Source organism: Astyanax mexicanus, chromosome 9 (genome assembly GCF_023375975.1).
Source record: "Astyanax mexicanus isolate ESR-SI-001 chromosome 9, AstMex3_surface, whole genome shotgun sequence".
Classification (NCBI taxonomy): Eukaryota; Metazoa; Chordata; class Actinopteri; order Characiformes; family Acestrorhamphidae; genus Astyanax; species Astyanax mexicanus.
Genome location: NC_064416.1, coordinates 44,883,355 through 44,902,906, shown reverse-complemented (window position 1 = coordinate 44,902,906; position 19,552 = coordinate 44,883,355). Strand labels below are relative to the sequence as shown.

Genomic DNA, 19,552 nt, shown 5'->3' with positions numbered 1-19,552 from the left:
CTTTTTGAGTGTAACACTTTCCATTGGAATAATTAGAAGAGGATGGGGTCAAATTCTCCCCCTAAGAATTGGAACAACCCTTTAAGCACCCGATACACCCGATCATCAGGATCGCTAAAGTTCAGTAACCCAGCTGCTGCTAGTTAACTAGTTAACTTTGGAGCATCATATGTCTTCAAAAATGGGGAAGGTGGTGCAGAAATTCATTATTAATGTCAATTCCTTAGTTCCTCTGTGATGGGAAGCTGAAATTAGCTTTGATTAGCTTTTATTTCATTTTTATTTTTCTGTTCCGCCTTAAATGCTGCAGCCCCTGCCATCTGTTGCACCGTTTAAGGTGGAACGGGAAAGTTAGCTACCTAGCTAGCTACTGAGAAAAACTGTTATCTTTTTTTATGCTTTTTATGAAGAATGTGAGCAAAAAACATTGCAATTACACATTGAACTTTGGTAAAATAGTGCTAAGCGTCACTTTGTGTTGCCATCTTACCAGTGATTCTCATACCCCTCGGTTTGAAGTGAGCCTCTGAAAAATCTCTGTATGAGCCCTATCTCTTCCCGTAACCTACCCCTTCAGCCTAACAAGAATCATGACACCACTACCCCCAAAACATTGGCCGTTGATAACTCAAATTTAGGACTGTGAAGTATGAATCATTCTGTACCTATTAGGAATTATTCAGTATCCACTATGAGTGATTCACAAAGTAATATGAATGATTCAGGACCTACTATGAATTTATTCAGCATCCAGTATGAAACCGTTGTGTAAGTTATGTAATTGTGAGAGTGATGTCTTTTGAAGGATTGCCGTTATAACTGTGTGCGTATGTGTGTGTGTGTGTGTGTGTGTGTGTGTGTGTGTGTCATGGGAATACTGTCTACTCTGGAGGTCCTGTAGGGATGATGCTGTGCTTGGGGTCTGTTTCCATGGTAACAGACCTCTGTGCAGACGGCAGGTTGAGCCTCAGCTTCAGCATTTTACAACTTTTCCCACTTCACCCTTTTAAACCCACTTATTGTGTGTGTGTGTGTGTGTGTGTTTTATCGATTGTGTGTGTGTGTGTGATGCTAATATGTTTAATTTTCTGCTAATTGTGTTTCAGAGCTCACTGACTGAGGTGCAGTTTGGACGGATGAAGTTATATGAAGATCAGCTTCAGGTAGAGCACCTGTGTGCGCATGTGGGTGTGTGCGTGTGCCCACGTGTGTGTGTTTTGCTTTTATATGCTTTAATCTTGTGCCGTCATTTCATTAAACAAAGAAATCAGATTAATTGGATTTTTTTTTTTTTTTAGACTTGAGTTTTTAATGGTGGATATTGCAGATCTCTAGACTAGTCTTGCATGGTTGTTGTTTATTTTTTATTTTTTTATTTGCTGTTCATATAGGAAATGTTGAATAATTAACTAAGAATCTGGTCAACATTAAGTTCTTTATTTGAAGCACAATTCTACATAAAAAGTAGACCTACTAAAAATGTATTTCTTTAATCTCAAAATGAAACTCAAACATTTTTTTACATGATAAACTGAAATATGTTGTGATTATATAATATACTAGCCCTGCTTAAAATGCTTACATATATTGCATATATTAAGGTCATTTAAATTATTGATAATATTTTACATTTTTAAGTAAAAAAAAAAAAGTTGTTCTTGGTATATAAGTAAAAGGAAACCCACAGTAGCCGGGTTAGCAAAAATGGCTTACGACTAAATGGCGATGCTAATGTTATTTCCTGCTGAATTAATTGCTGATTTTTAATAACAGATTAATGTCTTTGTGCTGGTAAGAGTAGGTAGAATTTGTGGTTTTATATGATATGTGGATTATATCTGTATGTTGATAAAATGAAATTATATTTCTATTAGTGTTGTCAATTATTTAAAAAAAGTATTAATTAATGTGTAATGGATCCTTTATTTACCTATTTTCTTCATCATACGAATCAAAACCCCTTAGGATCTACTGCTGCTTTCCAAAAGTTCTGAGTGATTTCCTGAGTTTCTATTGGTCAGTTTCACACAAAACATAGGCAGAATCCACCAATTACTGATGAGAGGCAGATGACAGACACACAGCACCACCACTCAAATGCGGCGAGAGGCGAAGCAAGTGTCGCAGCCTTCGATAGTCAGAGCCTAGAGCCTTTTAGATTCATTTGATACCAAAAGAACACATTAATCGATCCAGATTAATCACATGCATCAATGTTCACAGCACAACTTTAAACTAGTGGTGTCAATCAATTAAAAAATTTAATCAGATTAATCACTACAGTATTTTGTGATCTGCATTTGTGAGAAAAAAATCACACTTGTTCTTCTTAAGACACAGGTTTTTATAGTGGTTATTTAAATGTCAATAAAAGAATGACTATAATAATTGTTATGGTGTTAATTAAAATACTAGTATATGCTTGCAAATTTAAGGATAAATAAAGCCGACGTGGGGCGCTGGAATAAAGAATGCATGATAAATTGGAGAGAGCAAACTTTTTTATTTTATTATAAACATCTCAGCTTGGTTGTAAGGATTTCTGAATTAGAACTTAATTTGCTGAGTATTAAAGAGCGTTTTCACACCTGCAGTTGGTTCCTATGGTCCGGATCAGTTGATGAGTTTGTTAGTTTGGAGCGTTTCTGCCTCTGTTTGGTTTGGTTTTACACAGGTATAAACCTAAATGCACCAAAATGCGCATCAATAAACCACATGAGCACATTGTCTCCTCTGATTGGTCAGAGCTGTCTGGTGTGGAAGAAAGAAAGTAAATATATTGAGAATATTCTGTGTTTCATCACGTATATCTGTGCATGTGAAGCTGCTTTAATACAGAACGCTGAAAATGTGCAGCTGTGCTTTCTAACAAACAGTGTTTTAGTGGGGCGTGCAGTGCTGATGTGAGCAGTGAGCGCTACACATTACTGCATGTGTAAACAGCATGGAGCAGCAGAGATAGCATTTGTTCATAGCAGTGTATTTTCTGACTAATCTATCAGATTAGACTGCACCTTATCAGCAGTTTAAATCAATTAAAAAGAAGTATTTTTGATAGTTGGTTTGGATGATAGTTGCCTCGTTTTAAATATCAGGTCCCTTCGAATTCAACCAGTGAAGTGTGGAGCTACTTTGAGTTTATAAATGGTGTAAAACCAGTGATTTCTTTGCATGGTTAAGTCTATGCCTCTATCACTAGCACTGTGAGCTTGTTGGGAGCATTGACTAAAAGCTCTGTATTTTACTAATGCTGGGGGGAGAATAGAGGTGGGCTATTCAACAAACGCTTGTACTCGTTATCATTTTTCACTACAACCCAAGTCCATTTCACACCGGATTTCTCCTTTAATTATTACAAATATTGAGACGTTGGCATTAGAATATGAATCTCTGTATCAATCTTATATCGATAAATATTAGATTAATAAAAATAAACCCCTGCAAAAAAAACCACTGAAAGGACAAATTTATTACTATTGTGATGTTTTTTATGTTAGATATAGTAATAAATAATACAGATTTTAAAAATGTCTCTCTAATAAAATCTTCCTGTGAAGAAAATAGAAGATTCAGGCTGCTAAAGTTAAAGTGTGTGTGTGTGTGTGAGTGTGAGTGTGTGGTCGGTCCCCCAGTCAACCGCAGCAGCTGAAATCCTAGCAGTTACTACAGCAACCAAACCAAACAGTAAAGCGGAACGTGCCTTAGTGAACAATAGCTCTTATAGGAGCACAGCACTTTGGGGTGTGTGTGTCGTCAAGATTAGTGTGACGTCTTTGGTAGTTGAATAACTCTTTATTTCTCACACACACACACACACACACTTACACAGAGGTTCTATTCCCTGCACAGCACATGATACACTGAGCTGTGTGCGTGTGTACGTGTGTGTGTGCGTGTGTGTGTGTGTGTGTTAGGGCTGCACAATATATCATTTGAGCATCGTCATCGTGATGTACGCATGCGCAATAATCACATCTCAGGATGTGTGATGTCACTTAAGGCCATTAAATCAAGCACATCACGTTGCAGTGTTTTAATTCTTTACACAAGAAGTACAGTAGATACACAGCACTGTCTCTGTGTTTGTATGAGTGACAGGCTGCTGCTGCCTGAAAAGCACGACGGGGAGGGGGAGCGCTAGAGGGTGGATTTTAGCAGTAAACACGAGGTAACCGCATGGCCTCCATCCACATGGTTGGGCACGTGCTTGTAAACGTGAGCACGTGTGGAAAGCTGTGCACCTCAGTCCAGCACAGTTTTGCAGCACAGATATTTCCAGATACAGCTGAATTCACGCTTTTAATCCCAGAAAAATGCTCTTAATAACTTTTTAAAAAGTCATTTTCATGCCTGATTAAAGGGCCGATTACTGTTGTTTTGCTGTTTTTCTCGGGTTTTGAGTTGAGCTCGGCGCTGACTCAGCTCTTGATTGGTCCGGACGCTAGACGGAGCGTGCAGGTGGGGGCGGGGCTGGTGATGTCATGGACCCTGCGGACCCTGCGGACCCTGCAGTGTGTGTGTGTGTGTGTGTGTGTCTGTCCCATCACTGCATCATTTCCAAAGACTAGTACAGCCCCCACTGGGCTGAATGGTTTAGTCTAGAATGAACTAGATGAAGAGACTAAAGTTAGAGTTTATTTGTAGAGGTTATTTTGCAGCTTCTACTGTGTTAGTTTAGACTTTGGACCGCTGCATCTGGCGAATGATCCACTTCATATCCAGCAACAGTTTTAAAGTGGACATGATGTGGAAACGTTACTATTAAAATTAATAATTAATCAATGAAGTTGGGTTTTATTGCGTAATGTTTGGCCGGAGTCGGCTGCGCCATACCGAGGTGTGCCCACACTGTGCAAATACCCAGAGCTTAGCCTTAAATCTAATCTAACCTGCTGCAGTAAATCAGATCTCATGCTGCATTAGTGCAGCTCCACTGTAGAATTTACTAAACTCTATTTAATAAACAAATACTTTAATGAAGACTGTGCAGTATGACATTTTAGCAATAATACGCTTGATTTGTGTGCTATAATGTGAGATATTATGAGGGGTGTACTGCAGCCTAACATAAGAGACGCAAGCTAAACAAGGCTAAGGCAGTAGCATTAGTCAAGCTAACTTAACCATAGCATTTGTTTGTTTGGCCTTGGAGTTTCTTTGATTTTATCAATTGAAAACCTCTGGAATATAATCAAGAGGAAGATGGATGATCACAAGCCATCAAACCAAACTGAACTGCTTGAATTTCTGCACCAGGAGTAAAGCAGCATAAAGTTATCCAAAAGCAGTGTGTAAGACTGGAGGAGGAGAACATGATGCCAAGATGCATGAAAACTGTGATTAAAAAAACAGGGATATTCCAACAAATATTGATTTCTGAACTCTTAAAACTTTATGAATATGAACTTGTTTTCTCTGCATTATTTGAGGTCTAAAAGCTCTGCATCTTTTTTTTTGTTATTTCAGACATTTCTCATTTTCTGCAAATAAATGCTGGATGGCAATATTTTTTTATATTTGGAATTTGGAAGAAATATTGTCTGTAGTTTATAGAATAAAACAAAAATGTTTATTTTACTCAAACATAAACCTATAAATAGCAAAAATCAAAGAAACTAATTCAGAAACTGAAGTTGTCTCATATTTTTTTTCCAGAGCTGTAGATATTAGATGGCAATGATAGAACAACTGTGCAGCCAGAAAGCAGAATTTGCTGTTTTTTCTGTGGTGTTTGTTCTGAAGGTTGTTTGCTAAGCTATCCTCTAATACAGATACACAGCTTGCAGACTCGTGTGCAGTTTTAGCGGCTTTGCCTTTGGGATAAACAGAAAAGACTCGCATTGTCACACAGTCATGAACCTTTCAACTATAGTGGTCCTGTTTTTTGGGGGGGTTTTATGTTGTTTTTTCCCTCACCAGTTCACCATCAGAGATTGATTCAAATTTAGTGCCTCCGTCCTGTGGCCTCTTCAATACATAGGGGTGTGACGAGACACTCATCTCACACGACACAATGTTGGGTTCACGAAAATGAGACAAGATTTTACAAAATATATAATTAAGATAAGATAATCCTTGATTAATCCCAAAAAATTACAGGAAATATTTAACGATACATTAATTTATAAAAATATAAATATAATATATAAAAATATATATATTTATATATAGTAAACAAACAAATATATACATATATAGTGCCGCTAAAATAAGGTCAAGGGAGATATGATTATGGTAGGGTGTGACCAGTATTATTGCACAAATAGTAACAGTGAATAAATATCAAATTAATAGTAGATAAAAAGGTCAGAAAAATATTGCACGTTACACATATTGCACAAATGCTGGTAAGAGATCACAGTTCACGTAGTGAGATGGATATTGCACAGAGTAAGCATTACAGCTATACTGAATAAGTATGTATGTTTTGCATGAAGTACTTAAATAGTAAACCAGTTTAAATGAAGTATGATTTATCATATGCAGTAAAATAAAGAACAGTATGTAAAAACAGCAGCTGGTTTTACAATAAACCCAACAACTTCCCTCCTGTATGATCTCGCATGAGTCTCTTCAGACCTTACAACTATTGTCAGAATCACCTCAGTGAGGGTTCTGTATTCAACTGGCAACAACCCCGAGGGTTCTATACAGACCTGGCAACCTGTAGCTGAACCTCTGTGGTTTATACTTCTGGGTCGTGTCAACACTTTGCCGTATTGCGTGTGTGAGCACGTTTGTTTGTGCGCAGTGGCTCACTTCTGCAGACCAGCACTGCTGTTTAGTGTAAAAAAAAAACAAACATTTGTTTTGGTTACCTGTGTATAAGTCTCGCAAGACACATTTAACACCTGATGAGAAATATCGTGCTGATTTAATCTCGTGAGATTTTGTGGCGTGAGATATCGGCACATCCCCTTGCGCATGAGTGAATGAGCTATTTTGGCCTGTATTAGCCCCAGAGCAAAAAGTTTGGCATGTCACACGTGTCATATTCATGGAATATCGTCCTTGTTTGATGATACCGTTAAAATGTTTTAATAATGCAGAATTGCTACTACTGAGGTACATTCAGGATTTCAGTGGCACTAATGATGTACATTTATGACCAGAATAGCATTACTGAGGCACATTTATGATTTTAGTGGCACTACTGATGTACATTTATGATCGGAATAGCATTACTGAGGTACATTTATAATTTTAGTGGCACTACTGATGTAGATTCATGATCGGAATAGCATTACTGAGGTATATTTATGGTTTTGGTGGCACTACTGATGTACATTTATTACCAGAATAGCACAACTAAGACACATTTATGATTTCAGTGGCACTAATGATGTACATTTATGATCAGAATAGCACTACTGAGGTACATTTATGATTTCAGTGGCACTACTGATGTACCTTTTTGATTTTAGTGGCACTACTGATGTACGCTTATGACCAGAATAGCACAACTTAGATACATTTATGATTTCAGTGGCACTACTGATGCACATTTATGATCAAAATAGTATTACTAAGGTACATTTATGATTTTAGTGGCACTACTGATGTACATTTATGATCGAAATAGCATTACTGAAGTACATTTATAATTTTAGTGGCACTACTGATGTACATTTATGATCGAAATAGCATTACTGATGCACATTTATGATCGGAATAGCATTACTGAGGTACATTTATGATTTTAGTGGCACTACTGATGTACATTTATGTCCAGAATAGCACAACTAAGATACACGTATGATTAGAATAGAACTGTTGAGGTGCATCCATGATTTCAGTGGCACTAATGAGGTACATTTATGATTATTGCACATTGCTACAGATCCCATTAGAAGATAATTTGGAAATCTGCTCTGAGTGCTCAATATTTTTATCATATCTGACTTAAAGTCTTGCGTATGTAGAATACGCAAAACTAACATGCCTTGTAAGAGCTTCATTCTTTTCCCCATTCACTCACACATCAAACTACTCACGAGCACATACTGCTTGTGGTCCTCACTGAAAATCATCTCAATAAATGCTAAAGGAATTAATGCTGATGTTGAGTTTAGCGTTTTTAATCATTGTTTAAATTTTAATTGCATTTCAAACTGAACCGAAGTGAATGCTGGGATGAACGGTGGGTCACTCCAGTTTAGTTTAACTCTGGTTTTATTGATTTGCTGGTTAAAATAACACCTAATGAGCAGAGGACTGAATTATACAGTTTAATCCTGATTGAGTATAAACTCTGGTGAGGGTGTAATTAGTGCATTATTGGTGTATTTTTACAGCACCCTGTTATTTATTTATTCTTTTGCGTTAATGAACACAGAAGTGTCAAAAAGCTCTGTATTTAATCTGTCCCAATGCTAGCTGTGTATCAGTCTCTTCTGCGTCATTGTCGTGTATAAAGCTGTTTTCAGGCGGCGCAGTGTGGAGAATGTTCTTCAGATTAAGTGTCTGAGACTGGAAGGCACAGGCAGAGCTTTACAAAGTTTTCAGCTGGTTGAAAAACACCCCTTGTTTGGCATATTAGACTCAGGCACATTAGACAGGCTGTGTTTTGCACACTGTTACATGGAAAATTGTGAAGGAGGCCTGCAAGCGTTTGGAGTTTTAAGCATTTGAAGTTGACATTCCTGTCGTCCTCCACACCCCCTGTTTGTTGTAATTATTGTATTTTTTTGGGGTTTGTTTTTGGGTTTCATGCTCTTAAGTTACACTCTTAGCAACATGCTTTTCACCTTTAAATACAACACACAGAACATGCATACGGAAGCCCATTCCTGCCACCTAAAAAAATAAAACAATCCAGCACATTTATTTTATCATTATTACTAAGTAAACTGCTATCTCATTATTTTGAAATAGTAAGTCATTATTTTGAGATACTAAGTCAATATTTTGAGATACTATCTCATTATTTTGAGAAACTAGTAGACTGAACAGAGACCGAGAACAGAGGCTTTTGTCCCCAACAGCAAACACACGTGCTATCTCAAAATAATGACTTAGTATCTAAAAATATTGAGATAGTATCTCAAAATAATGACTTAGTATCTAAAAATATTGAGATAGTATCTCAAAGTAATCACTTAGTATCTAAAAAATATTAAGATAGTATCTCAAAATAATGTCTTAGTATCTAAAAATATTGAGATAGTATCTCAAAGTAATCACTTAGTATCTAAAAATATTGAGATAGTATCTCAAAATAATGACTTAGTATCTAAAAATATTGAGATAGTATCTCAAAGTAATCACTTAGTATCTAAAAATATTGAGATAGTATCTCAAAGTAATGACTTAGTGTCTGAAAATATTGAGATAGTACCTCAAAATAATGACTTGCTATTACAAAATAATGACTTACTATCTCAAAATATTGAGAGTATGTCAAATATTAAGATAGTATCTCAAAATAATGGCTTGCTATCTCAAAATAATGACTTGCTATCTCAAAATAATAAATTAGTTTCTCAAAATATTGAAAGCATCTCAAAATACTGACTTAGTATCTCAAAATAATGCCTTGGTATCACAAAATAATGACTTCTCAAAATACTGACTTAGTATCTCAAAATATTGGGATAGTATTTCAAAATAATGACTTAGTGTCTCAAGATATAAAGAAAGATATTTCAAAAGACTGACTTAGAATTTCAAATTAATGACTTAGTATCTCAAAATAATGACTTGCTATCACAAAATAATGACTTAGTTTCTTGAAATAATGACTTACTATCTCAAAATAATGGCTTAGTATGTCAAAATAATTAGATGTTTTTGTTTTCTGTAGATAAACGGAAATAAACAGCGTGGTTTGCTTTTTTTTTTTTTTTTAAGTAAAATACATTATTCTCTTTTTAGCTTTTAGCTCCATTCACCCCCATTCATAGAGAACTCACTCGTGAGCTCCCTTTAGTATTTAACACTCATTTACTGATATAACAGCGGGGCAGGAAGTGGTCAGACTCTCCATAATCAGCTCTGGTAATGCTGGGGGTGTGTTTTGGATTCGTGGTTTTCTCTTTCTCTGTGATTCCATTAGCAGTATGTAGCCGCTGCTGCTGACTCCCAGTCGCCGACCGGGTCAGATATCTAACATACCAAATATTTGCTGGGCAAAATTGTGTAGTGTGAACCTGGCGTTAGCAGCACCATGTTTGCTCAGGCAAGCAGCAGAATCTTTTATATTAAGCAAAAAAGGTCCTATGACCTACCAGAATGAATATTTGCGTTTTTGCAGGAATGGTATCAGAAGCACACTGATGCTGTTTGATTACAATATTTTACACTCTCTCTTTTTTACACGTAGTAACACTACTGCTTTCAATTTAAAAGAAAAATCTTAAGAATCGCTGCTTTAAATCAGATTTTTTTCTATATGTATTTATATACAAAGTTTAGTCACTGTTGCATTGAAAGAAATGTGTTAGTGTTGCTTCAAAATTTGCTTTAAATAATCAGCTGTGTTTCTGTGGAGCGTAAATAACACACACAAACACACACACACACACACACAAATCTTGCTTGGTCATCAGTAAACATGAAAAAAGTTGGGGAATGTTCAGATGAAAGGAGATGAAAGGCCACTGACCTTCAGAGATCAGGCCATATAAACTTTAAATACTGACCACAGGGCAGCACTGACGTTTAAAGGCAGGGATGTTCTATTTTTGTCATATTGTCTCATTTAAAGCCCCTCATATATATCTGCAGGATGAATGGGTGGGGCTAAAGTGCTGTAGGCTGAGTGGGTGGGGCTAAACTGCTGCAGGATGAATGGCTGTGACTGAAGGTGCATTTCCAAGTGGATTTGTTTCTTTTTGGCTGATATTGCACAGTGTGGCACAAATGCCTCTTAATTTTTATTATTCAGTAGGGCACTATGAATTTTTTTAGTGTTTTTTTTTATTCACAATTTTTTATTTTTAGATTTGTAATTGTTTTTGTCAGGCTGAAACAAACAAACAAAAAAAAAACTATTTAATTACTTGCACTTTTGGTAATAATCATATTTAATTAAATTAATTAATATTAATCATTAATCAATATTAATATTTATTAATTTAATTAGTTAAACATATTTAATCACATTCACCATTAAAGTATTTTGATCTGTACAATACAGTTGAAATGTAGCTGAGGAGCAAATTAATAAATGAGTAAATTATTAAATAGTTTGAGGCACAAAACAACACGATGGCGAGAAAGACCATGCCCAAGCCGGACGAGCAGGTGTTGTGCCTAACTGCAGTGGTTGTGAGGAACACTCTGCGCAGAGTCAACCCACAAAAAGCTGCAGGACCAGACAACATCCCCGGCAGAGTGCTCAGGGAGTGCGCAGACCAGCTGACAGATGTTCTCACGGACATCTTCAACATCTCCCTGTGCAGCGCCACTGTCCCAACGTGCCTCAAGTCCACCACCATCGTCCCCGTGCCGAAGAAGTCCACAGTGTCCTGCCTCAATGACTACCGTCCCGTTGCACTTACACCCATCATCATGAAGTGCTTCGAGAGGCTAGTCATGAGGAACATCAAGACACAACTGCCCTCTTCACTGGACCCCCTGCAGTTTGCGTATCGTCCCAATCGCTCCACGGACGATGCCATCACCACCACCCTTCATCTCTCCCTCACCCACCTGGAGAAGAAGGACACTTACGTCAGAATGCTGTTCATAGACTTCAGTTCAGCATTCAACACCATCATCCCACAGAACCTCACCAGGAAGCTAAGCTCGCTCGGCCTCAACACCCCCCTCTGCAACTGGATCCTGGACTTTCTGACGGGGAGACCCCAGTCAGTCCGGTTCGGGGGCAGCACCTCCAGCACCATCACACTGAACACGGGGGCCCCCCAGGGCAGTGTCCTGAGTCCTCTGCTGTTCACCCTGCTGACTCATGACTGTGCTGCAAAACACAGTTCTAACAGCTTTATCAAGTTCAACAACCGTGCTGGGTCTCATCACCAAAGGCGACGAGTCAGCATACAGAGAGGAGGTGCAGCGGCTGACAGACTGGTGTACAGTCAACAACCTTCACCTGAATGTGGACAAGACAAAGGAAATGGTTGTTGACTTCAGGAGAGCACAACACACCCACTCTCCACTCAACATCGACCGGTCCTCTGTGGAGATTGTTAAGAGCACCAAGTTCCTTGGTGTCCACTTAGCAGATAACCTCACCTGGACCCTGAACACCAGCTCTACAGCCAAGAAAGCCCAGCAGCGTCTCTACTTCCTCCGGAAGCTGAGAAAGGCCCGTCTCCCTCCACCCATCCTCACACTCTTCTATAGAGGGACCATTGAGAGCATCCTGAGCAGCTGCATCACTGCCTGGTTTGGGACCTGCACCGTCTCTGACCGCAAGACCCTCCAGCGTATTGTGAGGACAGCTGAGAGGATCATCGGCGTCTCTCTCCCCTCCATCACGGACATTTACACCACCCGCAGCATCCGCAAAGCAACCAGCATTGTGAATGACCCCACTCATCCCTCACACGAACTATTCTCCCTCCTGCCTTCGGGAAGAAGGTACCGCAGCATCCGGTCCAGCACGACCAGATTCTGCAACAGCTTCTACCCCCAAGCCATCAGACTCCTTAACTGCAGAGACTGAACTGATGGTTTTTCTGTACATGCACACACACTCTTACCCCACTTACCCCAGAAAATGGAAAGCACTAAAAACCCTACTACCTCACTGGACTCTATTGCACACTGTGTAATAGAGTAATTACTACCTCACCTGGTCTTTTTTGCACACTGCAAAATTTGCACACTGTCTTGTTATTTATTATTCTTTGTCTGTATTGTGTTGTATTGTCTGTCTGCACTTTTGTACTGTTGCACTATTGTTCTGTCTACACTGTGTTTATGTGCACCATGGTCCTTGGAGGAACGTTGTTTCGTTTCACTGTGTACTCTGTATATAGCTGAAATGACAATTAAAAACCACTTTGACTTTGACTTTGACTAAATGCCAAAAATTTTGGCATTTTTGGACTGACCCCTTGATCAAACTCCAAACAAAATAAAATAGTACAAATGAATAAAAAATAGATGTTCTTTATTATTTTAGCAAGTACAGTCAATGATTTGTGTATACACCATTTAATTTAAATAATCTGACCTGTGCCTTTTATTATGAAGTCCAAAATAGCAGATTGGTGATGATTGCTAATTGCTCACTTTGTTCTGTGCTGAATTAATGGCCGATTTTTGATATCAGAATGATATGAATGCTGGTTAGATATTTCGGGTTCTGCTGTTTGATATGATATATTTGGTAGGATGTCTTTACATTACGTTACGTCTCTCAAGGTCTGTGATTCGGTCTGTGTATTGTTTATTTTATAAGTATTTAAAGAAATAATCATAATAAATGTGATCAAGTGTGTGAAATGGCTACAGGAGTCCAAACACAGCATAGAGTTTTGTGCTCCTCCCTAGACAACTAAAGCTCATGTGGGTTGCCAGATTGACACACAGTGACATCCGAAGGCCAGTCTTACTCTGTAGTTAATTCGTGAATATACAGCTCTGAAAAATGAACATTGTTGTTTTATACTACAAATTACAGACAACTTTTCTCTCAAATTTCAAATAAAGATGTTGTCATTTAGAGCATTTATTTGCAGAAAAAAAGATGCAGAGCTTTCAACCCTTAAATAATGCAAAGAAAACAAGTTCATATTCATAAAGTGTTAAGAGTTCAGAAATCAATATTTGGTGGAATAACCCTGGTTTTTAATCACAGTTATCGTGCACCTTGGCATCATGTTCTCCTCCACCAGTCTTACACACTGCTTTTGTGGATAACTTTATGCCTTTACTCCTGGTGCAAAAAATTCAAGCAGTTCAGTTTGGTTTGATGGCTTGTGATCATCCATCTTCCTCTTGATTACATTCCAGAGGTTTTCAATTTTGTAAAAGCAAGGAAACCCTTTTAATTTTTAAATGGTCTCTCATTATTTTTCAGAGCTGTATGCCCGTATCTCCTATGTTAGTTGTGCTGGTAAATTACCCAGCTATGGTTAGCAACCTAACTGAAGCTCAGTGATTACCTGTCCATTCGAAAAATAGCCTGCTCTCGCGTTTCCATGGCTACAGCACACTGATTGCATGCCGTTGTCTATACCAACCCAGGGTGTGGAAATGGGACTAAGGGAATGGCGGTGGTCAAGTTTGAGATGGAGGATAAAACCCACAGATTTACGTGACGTACAACACAGTTCAAATAAGAAAACACTGGCTGAAGCTCTGCTGATTAACGCAAAGCATGGTTCTTTAATATCTAATGTTACATGCTGATCATGTTATGAGTTACTACAGAAATTATAATCCTTAATGGTCCTTTAAAGTTCATGCACTGCCTAGCTAACATTATTGAATCTTCACATGTGAAGAGACCTTCAGTAATAAACAGTCTAGCTCAGCCCCCTCACACTCTTTTGTTGTGGTTGTTTCTGGTAGATTTATAAAACTAGGTTGTGTGTGTGTGTGTTCAGTGATGTTCTTTAATTACTGTAGGAAAATGAAACCAAGTGATTTCCCTTTCCTGTTTTTGTCACCCGTCCTCACAGCTCACACACGTTTGCTCTCTCTCTCTCTCTCTCTCTCTCTCTCTCTCTCTCTCTCTCTCTCTCGCACACACACACACACACACACACACACACACACGCGCGCACACACTGCTAATCTACCTTCCACACTCACAAGACCTCACAGTGATTCTAACACTGATGTTGTAACTACAAATCACACACACAAAGCCTGGTACTGATGCTTAGTTTTAAAGTTGAAAGTAAATCTGAATCATTTCTGTAGAACTGATTTCAGAAGATCGATGAAGCTTTATCTCTGCAGAGGTGTAAAAGTATCTCCATTCATTACTCTGTCGGTAGAAGTATAGATACAAGGGTTCAAAATACTTCTGTAGAATTAGAAGAATCAACTTAAGCTTTGTATTCTTTAAGTAAAAAAGTAAAAGTACTGGTTTCAAAACTACTTAAAAGTAAAGGAAAAAGTAAAGGCATTGGGAACAAAAGCCTAGTCCTGTAGTGCACTACACCCCCCCCCCCTCCCCAAAACACATTTTTCTGACTATAATGTTATATTAAAACGTTATTGTAGATAAATGTTTTCAGCTGCATATATGCTGATTGTAAATGAATGTATTTTAGTAGAATATAGTAAATATATTAAAGGAGTTTAGTTGGACTGGAGTTTATCTGGAGTTCTCTTGAGTCTCTGCACGGATCATCTTCACACTAGACTACATACGTCTGCTATGTTCTTGCTGGAGTGTGTTGGGGGGGGGTTTGGTATGGTATATGTTTACTTGGTATACTGGTATACTACTTCTCTACATCCAATCACAATCAGATTCACTCTATCTGGATGGAGAGATTTATCTGGATAGGGGTTTTATTGAAGGATGAGAATCCAGAATGAAAACAAGCTGAAATGAGACGGGAGTAACGAGACTTTTTTTTTAAGGTAAGGAGTAGAGTTCAGTAAAGTTCAGGTTTTTTTTTTTTATTAAATACATTTAAATGAATAAGTATTTGATCCTCTGCAATCCAGCAATAGTTCTGACCCCCACAGACTGGTTATGTGCCCATGAGGCACATAAATGAGTCTTTTTTCTTTAAGAAATGATCTCAAGGGAGCTGGGAGCACATTCACCAAGACAAGTCAACAAGAAAATCATTACTAACACACTTCACTGTGCTCATCTGCAGCCTGTCGGAAGTTTGCTTAGTTTTTGTCCTTAATGACATTTTTTTCCCTGTTACATCACGTTTACTTTTATACTTTCAGGACTTTTACTCTTTTACTTGAGTAAAAAGCTTGTGTTGATACTTAAACTTCTACAGAAGTATTTTAAACCCTAGTATCCACACTTCTACCTACAGAGTAATGAATATACAATACTTTTCAACACTTTCCACACAAAATCTAGTGAAAAGGTACATGAACAATGAATAGACTGACCAGCATGATCTGGCATTAATCAAATATTTAAGCTTAATCTGCAAATACAGTTTCTGCATGTAAAGGTTTGTAGATCAGCTTTAAAGCCAGGCCACAGTGTTGAGAGTGATCCCACCCACTGCACTGAGTAAAAGTTACAGCACAGTCTGCTGCTCTTACTCCTGATCTAGTGTTAGGGCCTGGATAATACCTGTTACCCAAGATGCACTACGCTAGCTTGAAGTTAAGCTGTTATCTAAGGTTAGCCTGTGCTATGGTCATTTGCTGTGTTAAGGCGTTGGGTCTGAGGGAAAGAAAGAAAGAGAGAGAGCACATGATTAGTCCCTGCATGGTGTGTGTGTGTGTGTGTGTGTGTGTGTGTGAGTGAGAGTGACTCAGCTCTGAGTTGTTCCCATTTATGCATGATGAGAGACAGAGAATAAAGCCAGGAGTGTGTGTGTGTGTGTGTGTCTGTGCATGTGTTTAGGTACAGATAAAAAAAAATCTACACATTTTATTAATTTATATTTATAAAAATGGAAAAAAAGAGATCACTTATAAACAATGAGTTTCTTTGATTTTACCAAACTGAAACCAGACATTAATGATCACAAGCCATCAAACAAGCTTTTAGTTCTCTCCCTGGTAATATTATTATTTTAGCTAGCTCATCACTAAGCTAGCTTGTCGCTAAGGTTAGCTTGCTCGTTGATAGCTATAATTCTCTCCCCTGTAACATTAGTATTTTAGCTAGCTGATCACTACACTAGCTTATCGCTAAGGTTAGCTCGCTCGTTGATAGCTATGATTCTCTCCCCAGTAATATTATTATTTTAGCTAGCTCATCACTAAGCTAGCTTGTCGCTAAGGTTAGCTAGCTCATCACTAAGGTTAGCTCGCTCGTTGATAGCTATAATTCTCTCCCTGGTAATATTAAGATTGATTTCAAATGAGTTCGAGTCTAAGACGAGACCAAGACCTCTTGTTTTTGGTCTCGAAACCAGACTTGAGTACTACGACACTAGCATTAGTTTTGGCAAATCAGTCCACATTAGCGCACCATTATAAGGACTGCAGTACAGCCTGACCACAGTATACCTTTTAGCATGATACTAAATACTAATATTTCAATGATCTACCGCAATGATCGATTAGCAATTTAGCTATGAGACTAATGTTCATAGCTAACTAGCAATGAAAAATTATACCACACTTATTAGCCGTTGAGCTACAAGGCTAATGTAGGTAAGTATGAGCTATGAATATGGATATGGCCCTAAAATAATATCACATTACCGTATTTTTCGGACTATAAGGCGCACCGTATTATAAGACGCACTATCAAAGAACGCCTATTTTCTTCTATTTTTCCATACATAGGGCGCATCGCATTATAAGGCGCGTTAAGTGACACTAGAAAGGGTGCCTATATCAAAGTGAACAGGGGTGGCGCCATGTTTCCCTTCCCCCACCGGGGGTGGTCGCTTGCCGGTGGAGCGTCTCAGTATATATAAATCTAGCTCTTTCAAAGTCAAACGAGTGCTGGATATTAATCTACACAGATTCCTCTCCTGAAAACTGTTTATTTGGGTGAGTAACGTGCTTCAGTTTATTTACAGTAAGCTTAGATTTCCAGATGTCCACTAAGGCTTGCTGCACCAGCGTTAGCATAGCTATCCGCTAGCACGCTAGCTAGTCACCTAAACTAGTAAAGTTAACCCAAACTTAAACGACAGCGTTACACTGAGTAATCCTGCGTGTTCTGGTAAGACAGTGAGATATTAGCTAGCGATTCGTCCCCCGTAGCTTGTTTTAACACGGTAAACAAGCAGATTACAGGCTGATAAAACTCACCTCTGAGAGAGTTAGCGCTTAGCATCTAGCTAATGCTAGCCAGGCAAAGCAGCACAGACTTACAGGCCGATAACTCACCTCTGAACGGTGAACGCTTAGCGATTAGCATCTAACTCTAATAATACTGCTCCAGCAGTATTAAAAGTGCTAAATTTAGAAAATACTGATCTCTGAACAGTGAAAAAGCTAGCTAGCTAAGCGGTTAGCATCTAGCTAATGCTATTGCTGCTCTGCACGGAGTGTGTGTTCACTGCTCCTTACACCTGACGGGTAAAATTTAGATAATACTGATCTCTGAACAGTGAATAAGCTAGCTAATGCTATTTGCTGCTCCAGCCTCGGAGCTGCACGGCTCTGGACTCTGTATAGCACTGAAACTCTGTATAACGCTGCACGGAGTGTGTGTTTACTGCTCCTTACAACCTGACGAGTAAAATTTAGATAATACTGATCTCAGTGAATAAGCTAGCTAGCTTAGCGGTTAGCATCTAGCTAATGCTATTGCTGCTCCAGCCTCGGAGCTGCACGGCTCTGGACTCTGTATAGCACTGAAACTCTCTATAACGCTGCACGGAGTGTGTGTTTACTGCTCCTTACAACCTGACGAGTAAAATCCATACAAAAGGCGCACCGTATTATAAGACGCACTGTCAATTTTTGTGAAAATTAAAAGTTTTTAAGTGCGCCTTATAGTCCGAAAAATACGGTATTTTAGTGTGTTTCTGTGACAACTATATTCTCAGCAATATGACAAACACAATCAGAATAAAAAAATATATATATATTTCAAGAACACATTACTGCAGCAAAATGAATATTACATTTTATTTGGCGATATTGTTACGTACAATATGTGGCGCACCCCTAACTGAGGTTCTCACCAGATTTTAACAAAAAGTAAGTCAATGATCCAGAATGTCATGATATTTATAATGCACACCAAATAGCTTTAGTCCAGGATTAAAGTAATATAAATGATATTGGACAGATATAGTCTGTCTCTAGTAGATATACAGTATAATGAGAAATAAGAACATTGTGAAAACCTGTACCCTAATGGCACACATGGCCCTAAAGTAATATCACAGTATTTCTGCAATAACAATATCCAACATTTTTGCAGCTGTTATTGCGTACCAAGTAATATGTGGCTCAGCCCAATATTATACCCTTTCAATTAGCACTTGTGTTACAAGTTTGTTGTGGCTAACTAAATTTAAAACAAATTTAAAATAATGTGTAAAAACAGGGAGGTAAACAAATATATAAGTGTTAAATGAGCTGTCTATATATTGTGAACTTGATTAATGGATGCTTAATGATTTTTATATATTTTTTTGTTGTTTTGTGTGTGTTTGTGTGTGTGTGTGTGTGTGTGTAAATATTGTACAGTTACGTAAGTTAGGTAAAAAGGGTAGGCAAAATAAGGTAAAGCTTCAGCTTATACATTTTCGTTTTTCATTAATTGTTTAAATGCAAGATATAGGATGTGTTTTTTTTTTTCTTTTCTTTATTATCTATTTATTTTTTTTACCTTTTCTTATGTGTGTTTATATGCTTTGCAAAAAAACAAAATAAACCAAACTACAGTAACTAGTAATAGAATATCATACCCAACCAATTAGCACTCTAATTAGTAAAGCTAATGTATGCAAAAAATGATGGAACATTTTACCTCACCAATTAACACTGAAGCAACAAGGATAATGTT

The 19,552-nt window shown here is 37.9% G+C and overlaps 1 protein-coding gene across 1 annotated transcript in view; it reads left to right on the top strand.

Annotated features, from left to right (window-relative positions):
• The window catches only part of pde8a (phosphodiesterase 8A), a 104,645-nt gene that overhangs the window by 48,153 nt on the left and 36,940 nt on the right, over window positions 1-19,552 (top strand). Inside the window, exon 2 of the mRNA XM_049483417.1 lies at window positions 1,107-1,163. Coding sequence (XP_049339374.1) covers window positions 1,107-1,163 — 57 coding nt within the window. The remainder of the gene's footprint in view (window positions 1-1,106; window positions 1,164-19,552) is intronic.